Raw genomic sequence first — 26881 nt, 5'->3', positions numbered from 1 at the left:
CCATCCGGAATCACAACAACACATAGCAGCTTCTGGTCATTGTTGCTAGCTATCTGGCCATCCAGAATCACAACAGCACATGGCAGCTTCTGGTCATTGTTGCTAGCTATCTGGCCATCCGGAATCACAACAACACATGGCAGCTTCTGGTCATTGTTGCTAACTATCTGGCCATCCGGAATCACAACAACACATGGCAGCTTCTGGGTATTGTTGCTAGCTATCTGGCCATCCGGAATCACAACAACACATGGCAGCTTCTGGTCATTGTTGCTAGCTATCTGGCCATCCGGAATCACAACAACACATGGCAGCTTCTGGTCATTGTTGCTAGCTATCTGGCCATCCGGAATCACAACAACACATGGCAGCTTCTGGTCATTGTTGCTAGCTATCTGGCCATCCGGAATCACAACAACACATGTAGGAGTAAGTGACATATGTAGGTAGATATCACACCAATTAAACAATAGATAGGAGTATACTAGAAAATAGTATAAGAAGGCAGATGTGAGTGCATTTGCCATTCTGGTAAATACAGGAAACCGAGGATTGTAGTAGTGTAGTGAACATTAAAGTAATGGACTACATGTTTACATTGATTATGAGACTGTAGTAATGGAAATCTCCTAAGGGACGTTCTGGCTCTTGTATTTTCTCCATTGTGCTGACAGACTGACTAGACATGTCAGCACCTGGGCACTTGGACACACTAGATTTATAGTCTACCCATTACACTAAACAAAACATACATGTCAGACAGATAGGCGCTTAAAGAAATTGGACACTAGACACATAGTCTGCTGATTCTTTAAAGAGATACACATGTCAGAGAAATATGTGTTTAGGGCACTTAGACCCACTAGACATATAGTCTGACCAGTCCATTATGTACATACATGTCAGACACACAGGCACATGAAGAAAGTTGAGACACTGGGATAGAGGGTCTGGCCACCATGATAAACTGATTGAAAGCAGATGGTGGTGAATGACTTCATAGGGGATGGGCATAATATTATATGGGTATAAATATAAAGAATTGGACTTCTGAGGGAGGGGTTCCGTGGGACATTCGAGATGGTTATACTATTGTAAATAAAAGCATGTTTTGATTTCACAAGTTCTGATAAAGCGTTATATTTCTGAGATGATTTTCCACGACACACATGGCAGCTTCTGGTCATTGCTGCTAGCTATCTGGCCATCCGGAATCACAACAACACATGGACTTCTGCCACATCTGAGCACGTCGTTTTGGTGACGTTGTCAGCCAACAGGGATAACGTGGGGAGAAGATAAGAGACAAACACAAACCAAGAGCTCTACCACAATGCTCCTGCCCAGTCATGTGAAACCCATAGATTAGGGCCTAATGAATTTATTTAAATTGACTGATTTCCTTATATGAACTGTTACACAGTAAACTGTTGAGATTATATTTTAACTGTCTATTTTTTCACTGACTGTACAAAACATTATGAACACCTGCTCTTTCCATGCCAGACTGACCAGGTGAATCCAGGTGAACGTTATGATCCCTTATTGATGTCACCCATTTAATCCACTTCAATCAGTGTAGATGAAGGGGAGGAGACGGGCTAAAGAAGGATTTTTAAACCTTGAGACAATTGAGACATGGATTGTGTATGTGTGCCATTCAGAGGGTGGACGGACAAGACTAAAGCTTTAAGTGCCTTTGAACGGGGTATGGTAAGAGTTCAATTCAATAAGAGAAAAGCTGAGAAGTAAAGAGAAGGGAGGGCCAGAAAAGTTTGGGTGTGGTTAAGTGGTGATTGTAAAGGGCTATACAAATTCCAGACACAAGATGGGGACTTCAAATAGGCCTATGGCACATCAAGGGAACTGTAGCCTACTGTTCAGATGGGTTAAATGGACACAAATCTGGACACTGACTATTGGTCTATAACCTCTCACATAATCTAAATATTAACTCCTTCAGAATTAAGCATTTCTTGAAGTAAAATGATGATACACCAAATGTAGGAACAGGAGTGAAGAAATACGATTCCTTTCTTTCAGCAACTTGAGAGAATGCGAATTCACAGTTAGGGGCCGTCTGTAAAGGTGGCTTCTTTATCAGCGTCATTAAAGCTGATAGTACACATACAATATGCATCCAAGCCTAGCTGAAATCTTATTAGAAACATGTTGAGTCGTTTTCACAGGTTTCTGTTTCCTTACAAACCGGTCAAACTGATGTCATTTGGACATTTTATACAGAAAATCTGCGTTTTTTTGTTGTTATTACATTTTCTCCCCGGTCCCTAAACGTCTTTGCTCCACGAAAGAAGCAGAGATGACAGAGAAAGCTTTACCAATGTCTACTAGATTGAAGCGTTCATTGTAGCGATTTATGCCATTATTCTGGTGAGCAAGGGTTGATTCTGTCTTCCAGGACAACGAGTAATGACAAGAGAAGCTGCATGTATATATTTGTAGACAAATTGACAAAAAAATAGCCTATCGAATTATCGGAAATTAGGCCTAAAGCAGAAACATATCTTAACTAGGAACAACAATCCTGCATCCTCTGTAAAAATGAATAAATGATTGTTCCTCCGTCTCTGACTAGCCTACAGAACACGTTCTATATTAGCGGGTTGAGATCGGGTGCACCCCTCAGATTTTCACTATCAAATATAGTCCGGCAGTTGCGGATGGATTATGAGCAATCGCAGGCGGATGAACAAACAGCTGACCAGCGCATCACTAATATCAATGACGCTACCGATATGCATTCCATCATAACTTTTTAATAAGCAGTATAATGGTATTATTAAAGACTTTATAATGGGAGGGGAAAAAGACCACGCGTCAGTACGCAGAAAATGCATTTCCCTAAAGAAAGAGAGCCACCAGATGTGGTCCTGTATAACGTGACTTTCCAGCTATCTAGAATGACTCCGAAATAGAGAGGATGTTGAGTTGAAACGGGTTGGAACGTGGTTTGACAGTTCCTTTAGGACGTTATATATTTTATCCCAAAAAAAGAGCCAATGATACAGAAATGCACTGCATCTATCCAATTCTAGGCCAGTGTGATTGTCAATTACATACAAGGATCAAAGAGTCTCTACATAGACCAAGATGTGCTTCTGAATGGTAGAATCCTGCTATTGGAGAGGGGAAGCAGTCAATCATTTGGGAGGAAATGTGTAAGAGAATGTGTTCCTACTCTGGGTGACCTGCACAAGAATTTGGTATTTTTGTCATTTGAAGAAATGGCGAATAAGTATAAACTGTGTGATAATGAGGTATGGAGATATGCTAATTAAAAGCTATGTCTCAACACTAGGTGGTGCCGTTATGTCAAAAGGCAACGATTGAGGTAGGAGATTTCTTTTCACTACCAAGTTCTGTAAAATCAGCTTCATTATGTTACAAAATGCAAAATTTGTTAAAAAGTTAATGACAACTTTTAAAATGTGAGAATTGTGGAAAAAGGATTTACAATGCGAGACAGATAAGACCTTGGATGTACATTATCTCAGATATAGGGCAAAAATGTCAGAGAAGCCAAGAGAAAAAATATACAATTTAACGGGTTTTTCTCAGATATTTTATTTTTACTCCCCTAAAAAGGTTACATAGGATGAGTTTGTCACAGGAGGATTGATGTGTGTTGCCGATGTGAACGGGTCAATAGGAACCCTCCCAGATGCACTGTGGGAAAGCTCGTTTGAGCACCCCCTATGGGACAAAGCCTTACAGTGCATGGCCTCCTATTCCATGTACCTACTTGAAGGTCACCAAGACTGTCGAGGGACAAATAAGAGGGATTAACCAGACAGTGTAAGATATTATGTTGAAGTATTGTGTCTGTGTTATTAATGCTGGTCCTTAAACATTGTAGCAATGAGCCAGTGTTCACGGAGTGGATGACCGTATTAAATAATAAAACACTAATCAAATTATCTTAGCAACGAGGCTGGAGAAAAATAAAAAATACGAGAACAATTCTTGTGTTTCCTTAAGGGCACAAACAGAATATCATGTTCATGAAATAGCAGATCATTTATCAGGAAAACATGTCCCTATGGTTTTATGTGTTTTGTAATTATATATTTTTTTGTTTAACATTTTTTGTAATTATTATTTTTTTAAACATCTATAGAAAAAAAAATACAATTCTGCATAAGCAACCCCCGCAAAAAACAAAGAAAAATTATAACAATTAAAGACATGAGACCCCCCAACTTTTTCAAATGCATAATACCTGACAATATCTGACACTTTAGGTCCAGTTCGTTGCAATACTACTGTGCTGCCAACAGTATTGGGCTCATATATTATTATCAGAACTGATAATCACAATATTATCAAATTTAACCACGCCATAACTTAGTTAAGTTAGTTACTAACTTAACTTAGTTATGATAATAACTTACCATAGCTTAGAAAGTCTCGTAAGCGTGACCACAAGCTCTACTTTTGGTCAGACTGTGTGGTTTTGAAATCACATGCAGTACACTCTTAGAAAAGAAGGTGTTACCAGAAAAGGGTTCTTCAATTGTTCCCCAAGTAGGAGAACCATCTGAAAATAACAATTTCTCCTTTCACTAACACAAGGTTCTACATAGCACCTTTATCACCACCAAAGGGTTCTACCCGGAACAACAAAAAAAAGGGTTCTCCTACTTGGGGAAAAAAAAAATGAATAAACGTTTTATTTGTAAGAGAGTATGATCCACAAGTTGTGTTTTAATAAGCGAGTGGACAGTTAAGTTTTCCACAAAGAGACATCTGTAAAGCTATCCCAAGGAGGAACCAATAGAGAAGCCATTACGCCATGGGGAAGGCTTTAGACGCGACAATTATACATTATAGAATCGGTCCCAAAGTCCACAGAACTCACCACAGTTATTAATTCAATATGGAGAAGCCAGGAAGCACAAAATAAAATGTACTTCTGGAAGAAATCAATTAAAATTTTTAAAAACCTGGAGAATCAAATCGACAAAGCAGACATTGCAGTTCCTGTCAGTCTGGCCCCAGATCTGTTTTCTGGTGTCCTGTGAACTCCGACAGCAGCGTGACAATGACATGCCATAGGAGTTTGCACTAGGACAGCACAATGTGATCTGAAACCAGGCTAATTTCCTTTTGGTTTGCCAGTAGGACATACCCAACAAACGGATACGTACTGAGAACAGGACAACGTGACAGACAGACATTACTGTACACAGGTCACACACAGTTCATAAAAAAGGGGAGTTCCTGCAACTCCTACGACCATTTTAATGTCTTGTGATAATGATCATATTAGATGGCAAGGCAGTACAAACACATCTGGGACCAGGCTAGTGTCCTATAACACCTTAGGCATTATCCCAAACGAAACAAAAGCCCATCTCTTGCCCACACTAGGTCATTTCAGATCAGCTAGAGGGGTTGAACAAGGGCCAAGGGAGAGCAAAGGAGGGCTCCGTCTGTTTGGGACTTGGCCCTGGAAGTTGCTTAGCCTGGTGAACCCAGATTGGAACGCTGCTCTCACCAGCTTTCAGTCTGGTTTAGCCAGGCTAGGAGTTACTGTATCATTCATTAAGGGAGTCAGTGGATCTAGAATTTGGACCGTGCTTTGGTAAACGTTTCAAGAAGGATCTCTCTCTCTCTCTGTTAATCAGAACAGATGGGTTCGATTCAATCAAAGACAAGACGGGGAAAAAAAGACACACAAAAAAAGACCAAAAAATAAAATCTGGAAATAGTTTTCCAATACCAAAAACCAGCAATCTTTCATTAACTCATTCAAATCAAAGTGAGTTTTATTTTCTGATTCTTTCTTCACCCAGTAAACATTGTCTATGAATCACATGACTTAAAATTGTATTTTTGCAAGTTTTGCACAGTAGTAATGTTTTTCCACAGTTCAGTTTTTCCTGTACTGTGTGTTTGATTGAATACCAGCCCAACACAGAAATCTCATCCATATTATCGTCATAGATTCAAATCAACCCTTTGCATATTAAAGATAAAATATTGCTGAAAGATACAACTATTCTTCTTAATATAATATATTTTATATGTATTATATATATACACACACACCCCTACTGTACTTCGTCTCACACTGTAATCCTAACATCAAATGTTACCACTTGTATACTACCTTTTTAATTAAATAATTTCTAACCCCTTTAAGAGCAATTCAAAACAAATAAGTAGACTTCTAAAATATTGTTCTTCTTTACAGTTTGACAAAAACATTGAGTCTAGTAAGAAGTAGAATATTGGAACCGTTTGGGAGTGGCTCAGCACAGTTGGAATGGACACTGGATTACAAATACAGTGCAACTAAACTCATTGGTTAACAGGCTAGACAGGAAGGAAATACACAGTTAATTCTCACAATCTCAAGTAAATGTTTAAGTTACCCCACACGTTCCCACAGCAGCAGACACCAGTTCAACTTATGTGTATATACACTGAGTGTGCAAAACATTAGGAACACCTGCTCTTTCCATGCCAGACTGACCAGGTGAATCCAGTTGAACGCTATGATCCCTTATTGATGTCACTTGTTAAATCCACTTCAAATCAGTGTAGATGAAGGGGAGGAGACGGGTTAAAGAAGGATTTGTAAGCCTTGAGACAATTGAGACATGGATTGTATGTGTGTGCCATTCAAAGGGTGACGGGCAAGACAAAATATTTAAATTTAAGTCATTTAGCAGACGCTCTTCTCCAGAGCGATGCCTTTGAACGGGGTATGGTAGTAGATGCCAGGAGCACCGGTTTGTGTCAAGAACTGCAACGCTGCTGGGTTTTTATTACACTCAACAGTTTCCTGTGTGTATCAAGAATGGTCCACCACCCAAAGAACCACCAGCCAACTTGACACAAATGTGGAAAGCATTGGAGTCAACATAGGCCAGCTTCCCTGTGGAACGCTTTTGACACCTTGCAGAGTCCATTCCCCGACGAATTGAGGCTTTTCTGAAGGCAAAAGGGGGGCGAAGGGAGGTGCAACTCATTATTAGGAAGGTGTTCTTAATGTTTTGTCCACTCAATGTATATATATATATATATAGGTATATTATCAAATTATTATTTACATCCCATGTAATTGTTTTGTTTGTAATAGGGCTATCATAATAGTATATTTTGACAAGTCACAGATTTTATATTAGGTCTTTGTTCAGCTAAATATATGATATATTCTATGTACAGTAATACATTGGAAATAAGAACAGTGAGCTGGTTGCTATAGTTACTGTGTTTGTTCGTTTACATCCAAGCTTACACACAAGCTCCATCTATCTCAAGGGTGAGGTCAATTGCCAATACCTAAAACAAGTTCATAGAGAGAGGGGGGGGGGGGGGGGGAGACAATGTTTTCAGCAGTAATGAACGATAGAGCTTAGAAACATGCTGAATGTTTTACATTTTTTTTATCATTTAAAAATAAGTTCTATATTAAGTTTAGTGAAGACCATTATCTCTGATAGACAGATCATACTAACGGCCAAAGCCTAAGTCAAGTGTATTTAGTATCTTGAAAACATGTTGGGAGCAGCCGACATACAAAAACACACTTTTGTCCTCTGGGTCGTATTTCACACCGGAGCACTACGCAACAGAACGCGAAACAGGCTTTTCGCAATGGACAAATTCAGGTCGGTCCCTCCCTGTTTTCAGTCCGTTTTCCTCCGTTTGGTGTCTAGTGAATACAACCCTGCTGTGGCTTTTATTAACCAAGACACTAACCCAGGATATGCTGATAGCCTTGTATTGTAAGCTTTACCACGTCTCTTCAAGTCAGCTCAAATCAGTGCAATATTCTCCGTAGATCCACAGAGAAACTGTCAGTCAGTCACCCACTGTCCCCCTGTCTGTGTGCTTAGTTAGGATCCATTATGTTTAGGAAGACCTTCTGTTCAGAGCAACGCAGCCTTTAGTCTTTAGCTAGCTAGCTTGTTAGCATAACTTTTGGTTGCGGCTGCTGCTGGTAGTTTGCTTGGTAGAATAACGGTCCGTTGATGCTTCTGCTAGCTAGCTTGGTAGCATAACGGTCAGCTGATGCTGCTAGCTAGCTAGCTTGGTAGAATAACGGTCCGTTGATGCTTCTGCTAGCTAGCTTGGTAGAATAACGGTCCGTTGATGCTTCTGCTAGCTAGCTTGGTAGAATAACGGTCCGTTGATGCTGCTGCTAGCTAGCTTGGTAGAATAACGGTCCGTTATTGCTGCTGCTAGCTAGCTTGGTAGAATAACGGTCCGTTGATGCTGCTGCTAGCTAGCTTGGTAGAATAACGGTCCGTTGATGCTTCTGCTAGCTAGCTTGGTAGAATAACGGTCCGTTGATGCTTCTGCTAGCTAGCTTGGTAGAATAACGGTCCGTTGATGCTGCTGCTAGCTAGCTTGGTAGAATAACGGTCCGTTGATGCTTCTGCTAGCTAGCTTGGTAGAATAACGGTCCGTTGATGCTGCTGTTAGCTAGCTTGATAGAATAACGGTCCGTTGATGCTGCTGCTAGCTAGCTTGGTAGAATAACGGTCCGTTGATGCTTCTGCTAGCTAGCTTGGTAGAATAACGGTCCGTTGATGCTTCTGCTAGCTAGCTTGGTAGAATAACGGTCCGTTGATGCTTCTGCTAGCTAGCTTGGTAGAATAACGGTCCGTTGATGCTTCTGCTAGCTAGCTTGGTAGCATAACGGTCAGCTGATGCTGCTAGCTAGCTAGCTTGGTAGAATAACGGTCCGTTGATGCTTCTGCTAGCTAGCTTGGTAGAATAACAGTCCGTTATTGCTGCTGCTAGCTAGCTTGGTAGAATAACGGTCCGTTGATGCTTCTGCTAGCTAGCTTGGTAGAATAACGGTCCGTTGATGCTGCTGTTAGCTAGCTTGGTAGAATAACGGTCCGTTGATGCTTCTGCTAGCTAGCTTGGTAGAATAACGGTCCGTTGATGCTGCTGCTAGCTAGCTTGGTAGAATAACGGTCCGTTGATGCTTCTGCTAGCTAGCTTGGTAGAATAACGGTCCGTTGATGCTGCTGTTAGCTAGCTTGATAGAATAACGGTCCGTTGATGCTGCTGCTAGATAGCTTGGTAGAATAACGGTCCGTTGATGCTTCTGCTAGCTAGCTTGGTAGAATAACGGTCCGTTGATGCTTCTGCTAGCTAGCTTGGTAGAATAACGGTCCGTTGATGCTTCTGCTAGATAGCTTGGTAGAATAACGGTCCGTTGATGCTTCTGCTAGCTAGCTTGGTAGAATAACGGTCCGTTGATGCTGCTGCTAGCTAGCTTGGTAGAATAACGGTCCGTTGATGCTTCTGCTAGCTAGCTTGGTAGAATAACGGTCCGTTGATGCTTCTGCTAGCTAGCTTGGTAGAATAACGGTCCGTTGATGCTTCTGCTAGCTAGCTTGGTAGAATAACGGTCCGTTGATGCTTCTGCTAGCTAGCTTGGTAGAATAACGGTCCGTTGATGCTTCTGCTAGCTAGCTTGGTAGAATAACGGTCCGTTGATGCTGCTGCTAGCTAGCTTGGTAGATTAACGGTCCGTTGATGCTGCTGCTAGCTAGCTTGGTAGAATAACGGTCCGTTGATGCTTCTGCTAGCTAGCTTGGTAGAATAACGGTCCGTTGATGCTGCTGCTAGCTAGCTTGGTAGAATAACGGTCCGTTGATGCTGCTGCTAGCTAGCTTGGTAGAATAACGGTCCGTTGATGCTTCTGCTAGCTAGCTTGGTAGAATAACGGTCCGTTGATGCTTCTGCTAGCTAGCTTGGTAGAATAACGGTCCGTTGATGCTTCTGCTAGCTAGCTTGGTAGAATAACGGTCCGTTGATGCTTCTGCTAGCTAGCTTGGTAGAATAACGGTCCGTTGATGCTGCTGCTAGCTAGCTTGGTAGAATAACGGTCCGTTGATGCTTCTGCTAGATAGCTTGGTAGAATAACGGTCCGTTGATGCTTCTGATAGCTAGCTTGGTAGAATAACGGTCCGTTGATGCTGCTGCTAGCTAGCTTGGTAGAATAACGGTCCGTTGATGCTTCTGCTAGCTAGCTTGGTAGAATAACGGTCCGTTGATGCTTCTGCTAGCTAGCTTGGTAGAATAACGGTCCGTTGATGCTTCTGCTAGATAGCTTGGTAGAATAACGGTCCGTTGATGCTTCTGCTAGCTAGCTTGGTAGAATAACGGTCCGTTGATGCTTCTGCTAGCTAGCTTGGTAGAATAACGGTCCGTTGATGCTGCTGCTAGCTAGCTTGGTAGAATAACGGTCCGTTGATGCTTCTGCTAGCTAGCTTGGTAGAATAACGGTCCGTTGATGCTTCTGCTAGCTAGCTTGGTAGAATAACGGTCCGTTGATGCTTCTGCTAGCTAGCTTGGTAGAATAACGGTCCGTTGATGCTTCTGCTAGCTAGCTTGGTAGAATAACGGTCCGTTGATGCTTCTGCTAGCTAGCTTGGTAGAATAACGGTCCGTTGATGCTGCTGCTAGCTAGCTTGGTAGAATAACGGTCCGTTGATGCTGCTGCTAGCTAGCTTGGTAGAATAACGGTCCGTTGATGCTTCTGCTAGATAGCTTGGTAGAATAACGGTCCGTTGATGCTTCTGCTAGATAGCTTGGTAGAATAACGGTCCGTTGATGCTTCTGCTAGCTAGCTTGGTAGAATAACGGTCCGTTGATGCTGCTGCTAGCTAGCTTGGTAGAATAACGGTCCGTTGATGCTTCTGCTAGCTAGCTTGGTAGAATAACGGTCCGTTGATGCTTCTGCTAGCTAGCTTGGTAGAATAACGGTCCGTTGATGCTTCTGCTAGCTAGCTTGGTAGAATAACGGTCCGTTGATGCTTCTGCTAGCTAGCTTGGTAGAATAACGGTCCGTTGATGCTTCTGCTAGCTAGCTTGGTAGAATAACGGTCCGTTGATGCTGCTGCTAGCTAGCTTGGTAGAATAACGGTCCGTTGATGCTGCTGCTAGCTAGCTTGGTAGAATAACGGTCCGTTGATGCTTCTGCTAGCTAGCTTGGTAGAATAACGGTCCGTTGATGCTTCTGCTAGCTAGCTTGGTAGAATAACGGTCCGTTGATGCTTCTGCTAGCTAGCTTGGTAGAATAACGGTCCGTTGATGCTTCTGCTAGCTAGCTTGGTAGAATAACGGTCCGTTGATGCTTCTGCTAGCTAGCTTGGTAGAATAACGGTCCGTTGATGCTGCTGCTAGCTAGCTTGGTAGAATAACGGTCCGTTGATGCTTCTGCTAGCTAGCTTGGTAGAATAACGGTCCGTTGATGCTTCTGCTAGCTAGCTTGGTAGAATAACGGTCCGTTGATGCTTCTGCTAGCTAGCTTGGTAGAATAACGGTCCGTTGATGCTTCTGCTAGCTAGCTTGGTAGAATAACGGTCCGTTGATGCTGCTGCTAGCTAGCTTGGTAGATTAACGGTCCGTTGATGCTGCTGCTAGCTAGCTTGGTAGAATAACGGTCCGTTGATGCTTCTGCTAGCTAGCTTGGTAGAATAATGGTCCGTTGATGCTGCTGCTAGCTAGCTTGGTAGAAAAACGGTCCGTTGATGCTGCTGCTAGCTAGCTTGGTAGAATAACGGTCCGTTGATGCTTCTGCTAGCTAGCTTGGTAGAATAACGGTCCGTTGATGCTTCTGCTAGCTAGCTTGGTAGAATAACGGTCCGTTGATGCTTCTGCTAGCTAGCTTGGTAGAATAACGGTCCGTTGATGCTTCTGCTAGCTAGCTTGGTAGAATAACGGTCCGTTGATGCTTCTGCTAGCTAGCTTGGTAGAATAACGGTCCGTTGATGCTGCTGCTAGCTAGCTTGGTAGAATAACGGTCCGTTGATGCTTCTGCTAGCTAGCTTGGTAGAATAACGGTCCGTTGATGCTTCTGCTAGCTAGCTTGGTAGAATAACGGTCCGTTGATGCTTCTGCTAGCTAGCTTGGTAGAATAACGGTCCGTTGATGCTTCTGCTAGCTAGCTTGGTAGAATAACGGTCCGTTGATGCTGCTGCTAGCTAGCTTGGTAGAATAACGGTCCGTTGATGCTGCTGCTAGCTAGCTTGGTAGAATAACGGTCCGTTGATGCTGCTAGCTAGCTAGCTTGGTAGAATAACGGTCCGTTGATGCTGCTGTTAGCTAGCTTGGTAGAATAACGGTCCGTTGATGCTGCTGTTAGCTAGCTTGGTAGAATAACGGTCCGTTGATGCTGCTGCTAGCTAGCTTGGTAGAATAACGGTCCGTTGATGCTGCTGCTAGCTAGCTTGGTAGAATAACGGTCCGTTGATGCTGCTGTTAGCTAGCTTGGTAGAATAACGGTCCGTTGATGCTGCTGCTAGCTAGCTTGGTAGAATAACGGTCCGTTGATGCAGTTTGATGGTGTAGTTAGGTACTCATGCAGGTCCCAGTGGTAGCTATGACAGTCTGAACGTGTTGTTGTTGCTGCTGTTATTGATAACTCCTTGATGCTGGGAGCAACATCTTAGTTCACAGTAATGACTAGTTAAAAACAAGAAAAAAAAACAAGACGATGGACAGATGAGGGATGAGTGTCTGGAAGAAGGTGCAGGCCACACACACACACACACAGCCAAACTCTTCCTCTCTCTCTCACACACACACACAATCTCCCCCCTCTTGTATGTGTGTTCTACATGGCCTCCGTGGCAGCAGGGGGCAGTATTCCACTGTCTCTCAGGCGGTCTCTCATGGCGTTAAAGATACTGAGCTGCTGCTCTGGCTGCAGGACCAACAGCTGCTGTAACACCTTGCTGGGGTTGGGACCTCTGGGACACAGACATAACATAACATAACATTAACATAACATCAAAATGACATATTATAACGTAACATCAACAGCTGCTGGGATTGAGACCTCTGGGACACAGACATAACATTAACATAACATATTATAGCATAAACAGCTGCTGGGGTTGGTTCCCTGGCCTGGAAGATGGATAAACCGGACAGGGTCAGCCATAATACATCACTAACTACCCCAAACCTCCTATTAAACCACAGGACAGGGTCAGCCATAATACATCACTAACTACCCCAAACCTCCTATTAAACCACAGGACAGGGTCAGCCATAATACATCACTAACTACCCCAAACCTCCTATTAAACCACAGGACAGGGTCAGCCATAATACATCACTAACTACCCCAAACCTCCTATTAAACCACAGGACAGGGTCAGCCAAAATACATCAGTAACCCAAACCTCCTACCAAACCACAGGACAGGGTCAGCCATAATACATCACTAACTACCCCAAACCTCCTACCAAACCACAGGACAGGGTCAGCCATAATACATCACTAACTACCCTAAACCTCCTATTAAACCACAGGACAGGGTCAGCCATAATACATCACTAACCCAAACCTCCTATTAAACCACAGGACAGGGTCAGCCATAATACATCACTAACTACCCCAAACCTCCTATTAAACCACAGGACAGGGTCAGCCATAATACATCACTAACTACCCCAAACCTCCTACCAAACCACAGGACAGGGTCAGCCATAATACATCACTAACTACCCCAAACCTCCTATTAAACCACAGGACAGGGTCAGCCATAATACATCACTAACTACCCCAAACCTCCTATTAAACCACAGGACAGGGTCAGCCATAATACATCACTACCCCAAACCTCCTATTAAACCACAGGACAGGGTCAGCCATAATACATCACTAACTACCCCAAACCTCCTATTAAACCACAGGACAGGGTCAGCCATAATACATCACTAACTACCCCAAACCTCCTGTTAAACCACAGGACAGGGTCAGCCATAATACATCACTAACTACCCCAAACCTCCTATTAAACCACAGGACAGGGTCAGCCATAATACATCACTAACTACCCCAAACCTCCTATTAAACCACAGGACAGGGTCAGCCATAATACATCACTAACTACCCCAAACCTCCTATTAAACCACAGGACAGGGTCAGCCATAATACATCACTACCCCAAACCTCCTATTAAACCACAGGACAGGGTCAGCCATAATACATCACTAACTACCCCAAACCTCCTATCAAACCACAGGACAGGGTCAGCCATAATACATCACTAACTACCCCAAACCTCCTGTTAAACCACAGGACAGGGTCAGCCATAATACATCACTACCCCAAACCTCCTATTAAACCACAGGACAGGGTCAGCCATAATACATCACTAACTACCCCAAACCTCCTATTAAACCACAGGACAGGGTCAGCCATAATACATCACTAACTACCCCAAACCTCCTATTAAACCACAGGACAGGGTCAGCCATAATACATCACTAACTACCCCAAACCTCCTATTAAACCACAGGACAGGGTCAGCCATAATACATCACTAACTACCCCAAACCTCCTACTAAAACACAGGACAGGGTCAGCCATAATACATCACTACCCCAAACCTCCTATTAAACCACAGGACAGGGTCAGCCATAATACATCACTAACTACCCCAAACCTCCTATTAAACCACAGGACAGGGTCAGCCATAATACATCACTAACTACCCCAAACCTCCTATTAAACCACAGGACAGGGTCAGCCATAATACATCACTAACCCAAACCTCCTATTAAACCACAGGACAGGGTCAGCCATAATACATCACTAACTACCCCAAACCTCCTATTAAACCACAGGACAGGGTCAGCCATAATACATCACTAACTACCCCAAACCTCCTATTAAAACACAGGACAGGGTCAGCCATAATACATCACTAACTACCCCAAACCTCCTATTAAACCACAGGACAGGGTCAGCCATAATACATCACTAACTACCCCAAACATCCTATTAAACCACAGGACAGGGTCAGCCATAATACATCACTAACTACCCCAAACCTCCTATTAAACCACAGGACAGGGTCAGCCATAATACATCACTAACTACCCCAAACCTATCAAACCACAGGACAGGGTCAGCCATAATACATCACTAACTACCCCAAACCTCCTATTAAACCACAGGACAGGGTCAGCCATAATACATCACTAACTACCCCAAACCTCCTATTAAACCACAGGACAGGGTCAGCCATAATACATCACTAACTACCCCAAACCTCCTATTAAACCACAGGACAGGGTCAGCCATAATACATCACTAACTACCCCAAACCTCCTATTAAACCACAGGACAGGGTCAGCCATAATACATCACTAACTACCCCAAACCTCCTATTAAACCACAGGACAGGGTCAGCCATAATACATCACTAACTACCCCAAACCTCCTATTAAACCACAGGACAGGGTCAGCCATAATACATCACTAACTACCCCAAACCTCCTATTAAACCACAGGACAGGGTCAGCCATAATACATCACTAACTACCCCAAACCTCCTATTAAAACACAGGACAGGGTCAGCCATAATACATCACTAACTACCCCAAACCTCCTATTAAACCACAGGACAGGGTCAGCCATAATACATCACTACCCCAAACCTCCTATTAAAACACAGGACAGGGTCAGCCATAATACATCACTAACCCAAACCTCCTATTAAACCACAGGACAGGGTCAGCCATAATACATCACTAACTACCCCAAACCTCCTATTAAACCACAGGACAGGGTCAGCCATAATACATCACTAACTACCCCAAACCTCCTATTAAACCACAGGACAGGGTCAGCCATAATACATCACTAACTACCCCAAACCTCCTATTAAACCACAGGACAGGGTCAGCCATAATACATCACTAACTACCCCAAACCTCCTATTAAACCACAGGAAAGGGTCAGCCATAATACATCACTAACTACCCCAAACCACAGGACAGGGTCAGCCATAATACATCACTAACTACCCCAAACCTCCTGTTAAACCACAGGACAGGGTCAGCCATAATACATCACTAACTACCCCAAACCTCCTATTAAACCACAGGACAGGGTCAGCCATAATACATCACTAACTACCCCAAACCTCCTATTAAACCACAGGACAGGGTCAGCCATAATACATCACTACCCCAAACCTCCTATTAAAACCACAGGACAGGGTCAGCCATAATACATCACTAACTACCCCAAACCTCCTATTAAACCACAGGACAGGGTCAGCCATAATACATCACTAACTACCCCAAACCTCCTATTAAACCACAGGACAGGGTCAGCCATAATACATCACTAACTACCCCAAACCTCCTATTAAACCACAGGACAGGGTCAGCCATAATACATCACTACCCCAAACCTCCTATTAAACCACAGGACAGGGTCAGCCATAATACATCACTAACTACCCCAAACCTCCTATTAAACCACAGGACAGGGTCAGCCATAATACATCACTAACTACCCCAAACCTCCTATTAAACCACAGGACAGGGTCAGCCATAATACATCACTAACTACCCCAAACCTCCTATTAAACCACAGGACAGGGTCAGCCATAATACATCACTAACTACCCCAAACCTCCTATTAAACCACAGGACAGGGTCAGCCATAATACATCACTAACTACCCCAAACCTCCTATTAAACCACAGGACAGGGTCAGCCATAATACATCACTAACTACCCCAAACCTCCTATTAAACCACAGGACAGGGTCAGCCATAATACATCACTAACTACCCCAAACCTCCTATTAAACCACAGGACAGGGTCAGCCATAATACATCACTAACTACCCCAAACCTCCTACCAAACCACAGGACAGGGTCAGCCATAATACATCACTAACTACCCCAAACCTCCTATTAAACCACAGGACAGGGTCAGCCATAATACATCACTAACTACCCCAAACCTCCTATTAAACCACAGGACAGGGTCAGCCATAATACATCACTAACTACCCCAAACCTCCTACCAAACCACAGGACAGGGTCAGCCATAATACATCACTAACTACCCCACACCTCCTATTAAACCACAGGACAGGGTCAGCCATAATACATCACTAACTACCCCAAACCTCCTACCAAACCACAGGACAGGGTCAGCCATAATACATCACTAACTACCCCAAACCTCCTATTAAAACACAGGACAGGGTCAGCCATAATACATCACTAACTACCCCAAACCTCCTACCAAACCACAGGACAGGGTCAGCCATAATACATCACTAACTACCCCAAACCTCCTATTAAACCACAGGACAGGGTCAGCCATAATACATCACTAACTACCCCAAACCTCCTATTAAACCACAGGACAGGGTCAGCCATAATACATCACTAACTACCCCAAACCTCCTATTAAAACACAGGACAGGGTCAGCCATAATACATCACTAACTACCCCAAACCTCCTATTAAACCACAGGACAGGGTCAGCCATAATACATCACTAACTACCCCAAACCTCCTATTAAACCACAGGACAGGGTCAGCCATAATACATTACTAACTACCCCAAACCTCCTATTAAACCACAGGACAGGGTCAGCCATAATACATCACTAACTACCCCAAACCTCCTACCAAACCACAGGACAGGGTCAGCCATAATACATCACTAACTACCCCAAACCTCCTATTAAACCACAGGACAGGGTCAGCCATAATACATCACTAACTACCCCAAACCTCCTGTTAAACCACAGGACAGGGTCAGCCATAATACATCACTAACTACCCCAAACCTCCTATTAAACCACAGGACAGGGTCAGCCATAATACATCACTAACTACCCCAAACCTCCTATTAAACCACAGGACAGGGTCAGCCATAATACATCACTAACTACCCCAAACCTCCTATTTAACCACAGGACAGGGTCAGCCATAATACATCACTACCCCAAACCTCCTATTAAAACACAGGACAGGGTCAGCCATAATACATCACTAACCCAAACCTCCTATTAAACCACAGGACAGGGTCAGCCATAATACATCACTAACTACCCCAAACCTCCTATTAAACCACCGACAGGGTCAGCCATAATACATCACTAACTACCCCAAACCTCCTATTAAACCACAGGACAGGGTCAGCCATAATACATCACTAACTACCCCAAACCTCCTATTAAACCACAGGACAGGGTCAGCCATAATACATCACTAACTACCCCAAACCTCCTATTAAACCACAGGAAAGGGTCAGCCATAATACATCACTAACTACCCCAAACCACAGGACAGGGTCAGCCATAATACATCACTAACTACCCCAAACCTCCTGTTAAACCACAGGACAGGGTCAGCCATAATACATCACTAACTACCCCAAACCTCCTATTAAACCACAGGACAGGGTCAGCCATAATACATCACTAACTACCCCAAACCTCCTATTAAACCACAGGACAGGGTCAGCCATAATACATCACTACCCCAAACCTCCTATTAAAACCACAGGACAGGGTCAGCCATAATACATCACTAACTACCCCAAACCTCCTATTAAACCACAGGACAGGGTCAGCCATAATACATCACTAACTACCCCAAACCTCCTATTAAACCACAGGACAGGGTCAGCCATAATACATCACTAACTACCCCAAACCTCCTGTTAAACCACAGGACAGGGTCAGCCATAATACATCACTAACTACCCCAAACCTCCTATTAAACCACAGGACAGGGTCAGCCATAATACATCACTAACTACCCCAAACCTCCTATTAAACCACAGGACAGGGTCAGCCATAATACATCACTAACTACCCCAAACCTCCTATTAAACCACAGGACAGGGTCAGCCATAATACATCACTAACTACCCCAAACCTCCTATTAAACCACAGGACAGGGTCAGCCATAATACATCACTACCCCCAAACCTCCTATTAAACCACAGGACAGGGTCAGCCATAATACATCACTAACTACCCCAAACCTCCTATTAAACCACAGGACAGGGTCAGCCATAATACATCACTAACTACCCCAAACCTCCTATTAAACCACAGGACAGGGTCAGCCATAATACATCACTAACTACCCCAAACCTCCTATTAAACCACAGGACAGGGTCAGCCATAATACATCACTAACTACCCCAAACCTCCTATTAAACCACAGGACAGGGTCAGCCATAATACATCACTAACTACCCCAAACCTCCTATTAAACCACAGGACAGGGTCAGCCATAATACATCACTAACTACCCCAAACCTCCTATTAAACCACAGGACAGGGTCAGCCATAATACATCACTAACTACCCCAAACCTCCTATTAAACCACAGGACAGGGTCAGCCATAATACATCACTAACTACCCCAAACCTCCTATTAAACCACAGGACAGGGTCAGCCATAATACATCACTAACTACCCCAAACCTCCTACCAAACCACAGGACAGGGTCAGCCATAATACATCACTAACTACCCCAAACCTCCTATTAAACCACAGGACAGGGTCAGCCATAATACATCACTAACTACCCCAAACCTCCTATTAAACCACAGGACAGGGTCAGCCATAATACATCACTAACTACCCCAAACCTCCTACCAAACCACAGGACAGGGTCAGCCATAATACATCACTAACTACCCCACACCTCCTATTAAACCACAGGACAGGGTCAGCCATAATACATCACTAACTACCCCAAACCTCCTACCAAACCACAGGACAGGGTCAGCCATAATACATCACTAACTACCCCAAACCTCCTATTAAAACACAGGACAGGGTCAGCCATAATACATCACTAACTACCCCAAACCTCCTACCAAACCACAGGACAGGGTCAGCCATAATACATCACTAACTACCCCAAACCTCCTATTAAACCACAGGACAGGGTCAGCCATAATACATCACTAACTAGACCAAACCTCCTACCGAACCACAGGACAGGGTCAGCCATAATACATCACTAACTACCCCAAACCTCCTATTAAACCACAGGACAGGGTCAGCCATAATACATCACTAACTACCCCAAACCTCCTATTAAACCACAGGACAGGGTCAGCCATAATACATCACTAACTACCCCAAACCTCCTATTAAACCACAGGACAGGGTCAGCCATAATACATCACTAACTACCCCAAACCTCCTATTAAACCACAGGACAGGGTCAGCCATAATACATCACCAACTACCCCAAACCTCCTATTAAACCACAGGACAGGGTCAGCCATAATACATCACTAACTACCCCAAACCTCCTATTAAACCACGGGACAGGGTCAGCCATAATACATCACTAACTACCCCAAACCTCCTATTAAACCACAGGACAGGGTCAGCCATAATACATCACTAACTACCCCAAACCTCCTATTAAACCACAGGACAGGGTCAGCCATAATACATCACTAACTACCCCAAACCTCCTATTAAAACACAGGACAGGGTCAGCCATAATACATCACTAACTACCCCAAACCTCCTATTAAACCACAGGACAGGGTCAGCCATAATACATCACTAACTACCCCAAACCTCCTATTAAACCACAGGACAGGGTCAGCCATAATACATCACTAACTACCCCAAACCTCCTATTAAACCACAGGACAGGGTCAGCCATAATACATCACTAACTACCCCAAACCTCCTATTAAACCACAGGACAGGGTCAGCCATAATACATCACTACCCCAAACCTCCTATTAAACCACAGGACAGGGTCAGCCATAATACATCACTAACTACCCCAAACCTCCTATTAAACCACAGGACAGGGTCAGCCATAATACATCACTAACTACCCCAAACCTCCTATTAAACCACAGGACAGGGTCAGCCATAATACATCACTAACTACCCCAAACCTCCTATTAAACCACAGGACAGGGTCAGCCATAATACATCACTAACTACCCCAAACCTCCTATTAAACCACAGGACAGGGTCAGCCATAATACATCACTAACTACCCCAAACCTCCTATTAAACCACAGGACAGGGTCAGCCATATTACATCACTAACTACCCCAAACCTCCTACCAAACCACAGGACAGGGTCAGCCATAATACATCACTAACTACCCCAAACCTCCTATTAAACCACAGGACAGGGTCAGCCATAATACATCACTAACTACCCCAAACCTCCTATTAAACCACAGGACAGGGTCAGCCATAATACATCACTAACTACCCCAAACCTCCTATTAAAACACAGGACAGGGTCAGCCATAATACATCACTAACTACCCCAAACCTCCTATTAAACCACAGGACAGGGTCAGCCATAATACATCACTAACTACCCCAAACCTCCTATTAAACCACAGGACAGGGTCAGCCATAATACATCACTAACTACCCCAAACCTCCTATTAAACCACAGGACAGGGTCAGCCATAATACATCACTAACTACCCCAAACCTCCTATTAAAACACAGGACAGGGTCAGCCATAATACATCACTACCCCAAACCTCCTATTAAACCACAGGACAGGGTCAGCCATAATACATCACTAACTACCCCAAACCTCCTATTAAACCACAGGACAGGGTCAGCCATAATACATCACTAACTACCCCAAACCTCCTATTAAACCACAGGACAGGGTCAGCCATAATACATCACTAACTACCCCAAACCTCCTATTAAACCACAGGACAGAGTCAGCCATAATACATCACTAACTACCCCAAACCTCCTATTAAACCACAGGACAGGGTCAGCCATAATACATCACTAACTACCCCAAACCTCCTATTAAACCACAGGACAGGGTCAGCCATAATACATCACTAACTACCCCAAACCTCCTATTAAACCACAGGACAGGGTCAGCCATAATACATCACTAACTACCCCAAACCTCCTATTAAACCACAGGACAGGGTCAGCCATAATACATCACTAACTACCCCAAACCTCCTATTAAACCACAGGACAGGGTCAGCCATAATACATCACTAACTACCCCAAACCTCCTATTAAACCACAGGACAGGGTCAGCCATAATACATCACTACCCCAAACCTCCTATTAAACCACAGGACAGGGTCAGCCATAATACATCACTAACTACCCCAAACCTCAAATTAAACCACAGGACAGGGTCAGCCATAATACATCACTAACTACCCCAAACCTCCTATCAAACCACAGGACAGGGTCAGCCATAATACATCACTAACTACCCCAAACCTCCTATCAAACCACAGGACAGGGTCAGCCATAATACATCACTAACTACCCCAAACCTCCTATTAAACCACAGGACAGGGTCAGCCATAATACATCACTAACTACCCCAAACCTCCTATTAAACCACAGGACAGGGTCAGCCATAATACATCACTAACTACCCCAAACCTCCTATTAAACCACAGGACAGGGTCAGCCATAATACATCACTAACCCAAACCTCCTATTAAACCACAGGACAGGGTCAGCCATAATACATCACTAACTACCCCAAACCTCCTACCAAACCACAGGACAGGGTCAGCCATAATACATCACTAACTACCCCAAACCTCCTATTAAACCACAGGACAGGGTCAGCCATAATACATCACTAACTACCCCAAACCTCCTATTAAACCACAGGACAGGGTCAGCCATTATACATCACTAACTACCCCAAACCTCCTACCAAACCACAGGACAGGGTCAGCCATAATACATCACTAACTACCCCAAACCTCCTATTAAACCACAGGACAGGGTCAGCCATAATACATCACTAACTACCCCAAACCTCCTATTAAACCACAGGACAGGGTCAGCCATAATACATCACTACCCCAAACCTCCTACCAAACCACAGGACAGGGTCAGCCATAATACATCACTAACTACCCCAAACCTCCTATTAAACCACAGGACAGGGTCAGCCATAATACATCACTAACTACCCCAAACCTCCTATTAAACCACAGGACAGAGTCAGCCATAATACATCACTAACTACCCCAAACCTCCTATTAAACCACAGGACAGGGTCAGCCATAATACATCACTAACTACCCCAAACCTCCTATTAAACCACAGGACAGGGTCAGCCATAATACATCACTAACTACCCCAAACCTCCTATTAAACCACAGGACAGGGTCAGCCATAATACATCACTAACTACCCCAAACCTCCTATTAAACCACAGGACAGGGTCAGCCATAATACATCACTAACTACCCCAAACCTCCTATTAAACCACAGGACAGGGTCAGCCATAATACATCACTAACTACCCCAAACCTCCTATTAAACCACAGGACAGGGTCAGCCATAATACATCACTAACTACCCCAAACCTCCTATTAAACCACAGGACAGGGTCAGCCATAATACATCACTACCCCAAACCTCCTATTAAACCACAGGACAGGGTCAGCCATAATACATCACTACCCCAAACCTCCTATTAAACCACAGGACAGGGTCAGCCATAATACATCACTAACTACCCCAAACCTCCTATTAAACCACAGGACAGGGTCAGCCATAATACATCACTAACTACCCCAAACCTCCTATTAAACCACAGGACAGGGTCAGCCATAATACATCACTAACTACCCCAAACCTCCTATTAAACCACAGGACAGGGTCAGCCATAATACATCACTAACTACCCCAAACCTCCTATTAAACCACAGGACAGGGTCAGCCATAATACATCACTAACTACCCCAAACCTCCTATTAAACCACAGGACAGGGTCAGCCATAATACATCACTACCCCAAACCTCCTATTAAACCACAGGACAGGGTCAGCCATAATACATCACTAACTACCCCAAACCTCCTATTAAACCACAGGACAGGGTCAGCCATAATACATCACTACCCCAAACCTCCTATTAAACCACAGGACAGGGTCAGCCATAATACATCACTAACTACCCCAAACCTCCTATTAAACCACAGGACAGGGTCAGCCATAATACATCACTAACTACCCCAAACCTCCTATTAAACCACAGGACAGGGTCAGCCATAATACATCACTAACTACCCCAAACCTCCTATTAAACCACAGGACAGGGTCAGCCATAATACATCACTACCATTAACCTGTCATTAAACCACAAGACAGTCATTATAGTTAACATCTTACTGTTAGTTGGGACCACTGGAACAGATTAACACCATAGCCAAAACTCCAATCATCAACACCCCATCTTGTATATAGATACAGAAGGTCTTTCACAATCCTATTTTTATGACTGGTCACCATCGCTCTCCAACTGGCCACCATCGCTCTCCATCTGGCAGTCAGACACCAACCCCTGATCTAAACAGCTTGGAGGCGACCATCTTATCCAACTGGTCACCATCTTATCCAATTGGTCACCATCGCTCTCCAACTGGTCACCATCGCTCTCCATCTGGCAGTCAGACACCAACCCCTGATCTAAACAGCTTGGAGGCGACCATCTTATCCAACTGGTCACCATCTTATCCAATTGGTCACCATCGCTCTCCAACTGGTCACCATCGCTCTCCATCTGGCTGTCAGACACCAACCCCTGATCTAAACAGCTTGGAGGCCACCATCTTATCCATCTGGTCACCATCGCTCTCCAACTGGTCACCATCGCTCTCCAACTGGTCACCATCGCTCTCCAACTGGTCACCATCGCTCTCCATCTGGCTGTCAGACACCAACCCCTGATCTAAACAGCTTGGAGGCCACCATCTTATCCAACTGGTCACCATCGCTCTCCATCTGGCCGTCAGACACCAACCCCTGATCTAAACAGCTTGGAGGCCACCATCTTATCCAACTGGTCACCATCGCTCTCCAACTGGTCACCATCGCTCTCCATCTGGCCGTCAGACACCAACCCCTGATCTAAACAGCTTGGAGGCCACCATCTTATCCAACTGGTCACCATCGCTCTCCAACTGGTCACCATCGCTCTCCATCTGGCCGTCAGACACCAACCCCTGATCTAAACAGCTTGGAGGCCACCATCGCTCTCCAACTGGTCACCATCGCTCTCCATCTGGCCGTCAGACACCAACCCCTGATCTAAACAGCTTGGAGGCGACCATCTTATCCAACTGGTCACCATCGCTCTCCAACTGGCCACCATCGCTCTCCAACTGGTCACCATCGCTCTCCAACTGGTCACCATCGCTCTCCATCTGGCTGTCAGACACCAACCCCTGATCTAAACAGCTTGGAGGCGACCATCTTATCCAACTGGTCACCATCGCTCTCCAACTGGCCACCATCGCTCTCCAACTGGCCACCATCGCTCTCCAACTGGCCACCATCGCTCTCCAACTGGTCACCATCGCTCTCCAACTGGTCACCATCGCTCTCCATCTGGCTGTCAGACACCAACCCCTGATCTAAACAGCTTGGAGGCCACCATCGCTCTCCAACTGGTCACCATCGCTCTCCATCTGGCAGTCAGACACCAACCCCTGATCTAAACAGCTTGGAGGCCACCATCTTATCCAACTGGTCACCATCGCTCTCCAACTGGTCACCATCGCTCTCCAACTGGTCACCATCGCTCTCCATCTGGCAGTCAGACACCAACCCCTGATCTAAACAGCTATGAAGCTGGCTACGTTAATGTGACGACCCTTACCTGATGAAGCTGGCTATGTTAATGTAACGACCCTTAACGATGAAGCTGGCTACGTTAATGTGACGTCCCTTACCTGATGAAGCTGGCTACGTTAATGTGACGACCCTTACCTGATGAAGCTGGCTACGTTAATGTGACGACCCTTAACAATGAAGCTGGCTACGTTAATGTGACGTCCCTTACCTGATGAAGCTGGCTACGTTAATGTGACGACCCTTAACTGATGAAGCTGGCTACGTTAATGTGACGACCCTTACCCGATGAGGGTGGCTATGCTAATGTGGCGATCCTTACCCGATGAAGCTGGCTATGTTAATGTGACGACCCTTACCCGATGAAGCTGGCTACGTTAATGTGACGACCCTTACCTGATGAAGGTGGCTATGCTAATGTGACGATCCTTACCCGATGAAGCTGGCTATGTTAATGTGACGACCCTTAACTGATGAAGCTGGCTACGTTAATGTGACGACCCTTACCCGATGAGGGTGGCTATGCTAATGTGGCGATCCTTACCCGATGAAGCTGGCTATGTTAATGTGACAACCCTTACCCGATGAAGCTGGCTACGTTAATGTGACGACCCTTACCTGATGAAGGTGGCTATGCTAATGTGACGATCCTTACCCGATGAAGCTGGCTATGTTAATGTGACGCCCCTTACCCGATGAAGGTGGCTATGCTAATGTGACAATCCTTACCCGATGAAGCTGGCTATGTTAATGTGACGACCCTTACCTGATGAAGCTGGCTACGTTAATGTGACGACCCTTACCTGATGAAGCTGGCTACGTTAATGTGACGACCCTTACCCGATGAAGCTGGCTACGTTAATGTGACGACCCTTACCCGATGAAGCTGGCTACGTTAATGTGACGACCCTTACCCGATGAAGGTGGCTATGCTAATGTGACGATCCTTACCCGATGAAGCTGGCTATGTTAATGTGACGCCCCTTACCTGATGAAGCTGGCTACGTTAATGTGACGACCCTTACCCGATGAAGCTGGCTACGTTAATGTGACGACCCTTACCCGATGAAGCTGGCTACGTTAATGTGACGACCCTTACGCGATGAAGCTGGCTACGTTAATGTGACGACCCTTACCCGATGAAGCTGGCTATGCTAATGTGACGATCCTTACCCGATGAAGCTGGCTATGTTAATGTGACGACCCTTACCCGATGAAGCTGGCTACGTTAATGTGACGACCCTTACCTGATGAAGGTGGCTATGCTAATGTGACGATCCTTATCCGATGAAGCTGGCTATGTTAATGTGACGCCCCTTACCCGATGAAGGTGGCTATGCTAATGTGACAATCCTTACCCGATGAAGCTGGCTACGTTAATGTGACGACCCTTACCTGATGAAGCTGGCTACGTTAATGTGACGACCCTTACCTGATGAAGCTGGCTACG

At 44.6% G+C, this 26881-nt stretch overlaps 1 protein-coding gene across 1 annotated transcript in view; it reads right to left on the bottom strand.

Moving 5' to 3' along the window:
- Positions 1-3560: 3560 nt before the first annotated feature.
- LOC129853027 (phosphatidate cytidylyltransferase 1-like) overlaps positions 3561-26881 on the bottom strand; it is a 144267-nt gene continuing 120946 nt past the window's right edge. The window contains exon 13 of the mRNA XM_055918663.1: positions 3561-12746. Coding sequence (XP_055774638.1) covers positions 12611-12746 — 136 coding nt within the window. The 3' untranslated portion in view covers positions 3561-12610. The remainder of the gene's footprint in view (positions 12747-26881) is intronic.

This window comes from Salvelinus fontinalis, chromosome 4 (assembly GCF_029448725.1).
Source record: "Salvelinus fontinalis isolate EN_2023a chromosome 4, ASM2944872v1, whole genome shotgun sequence".
Lineage (NCBI taxonomy): Eukaryota > Metazoa > Chordata > Actinopteri > Salmoniformes > Salmonidae > Salvelinus > Salvelinus fontinalis.
Note: the sequence above shows the minus strand (reverse complement) of the source record. Positions and strands in the feature narration are given on the sequence as shown.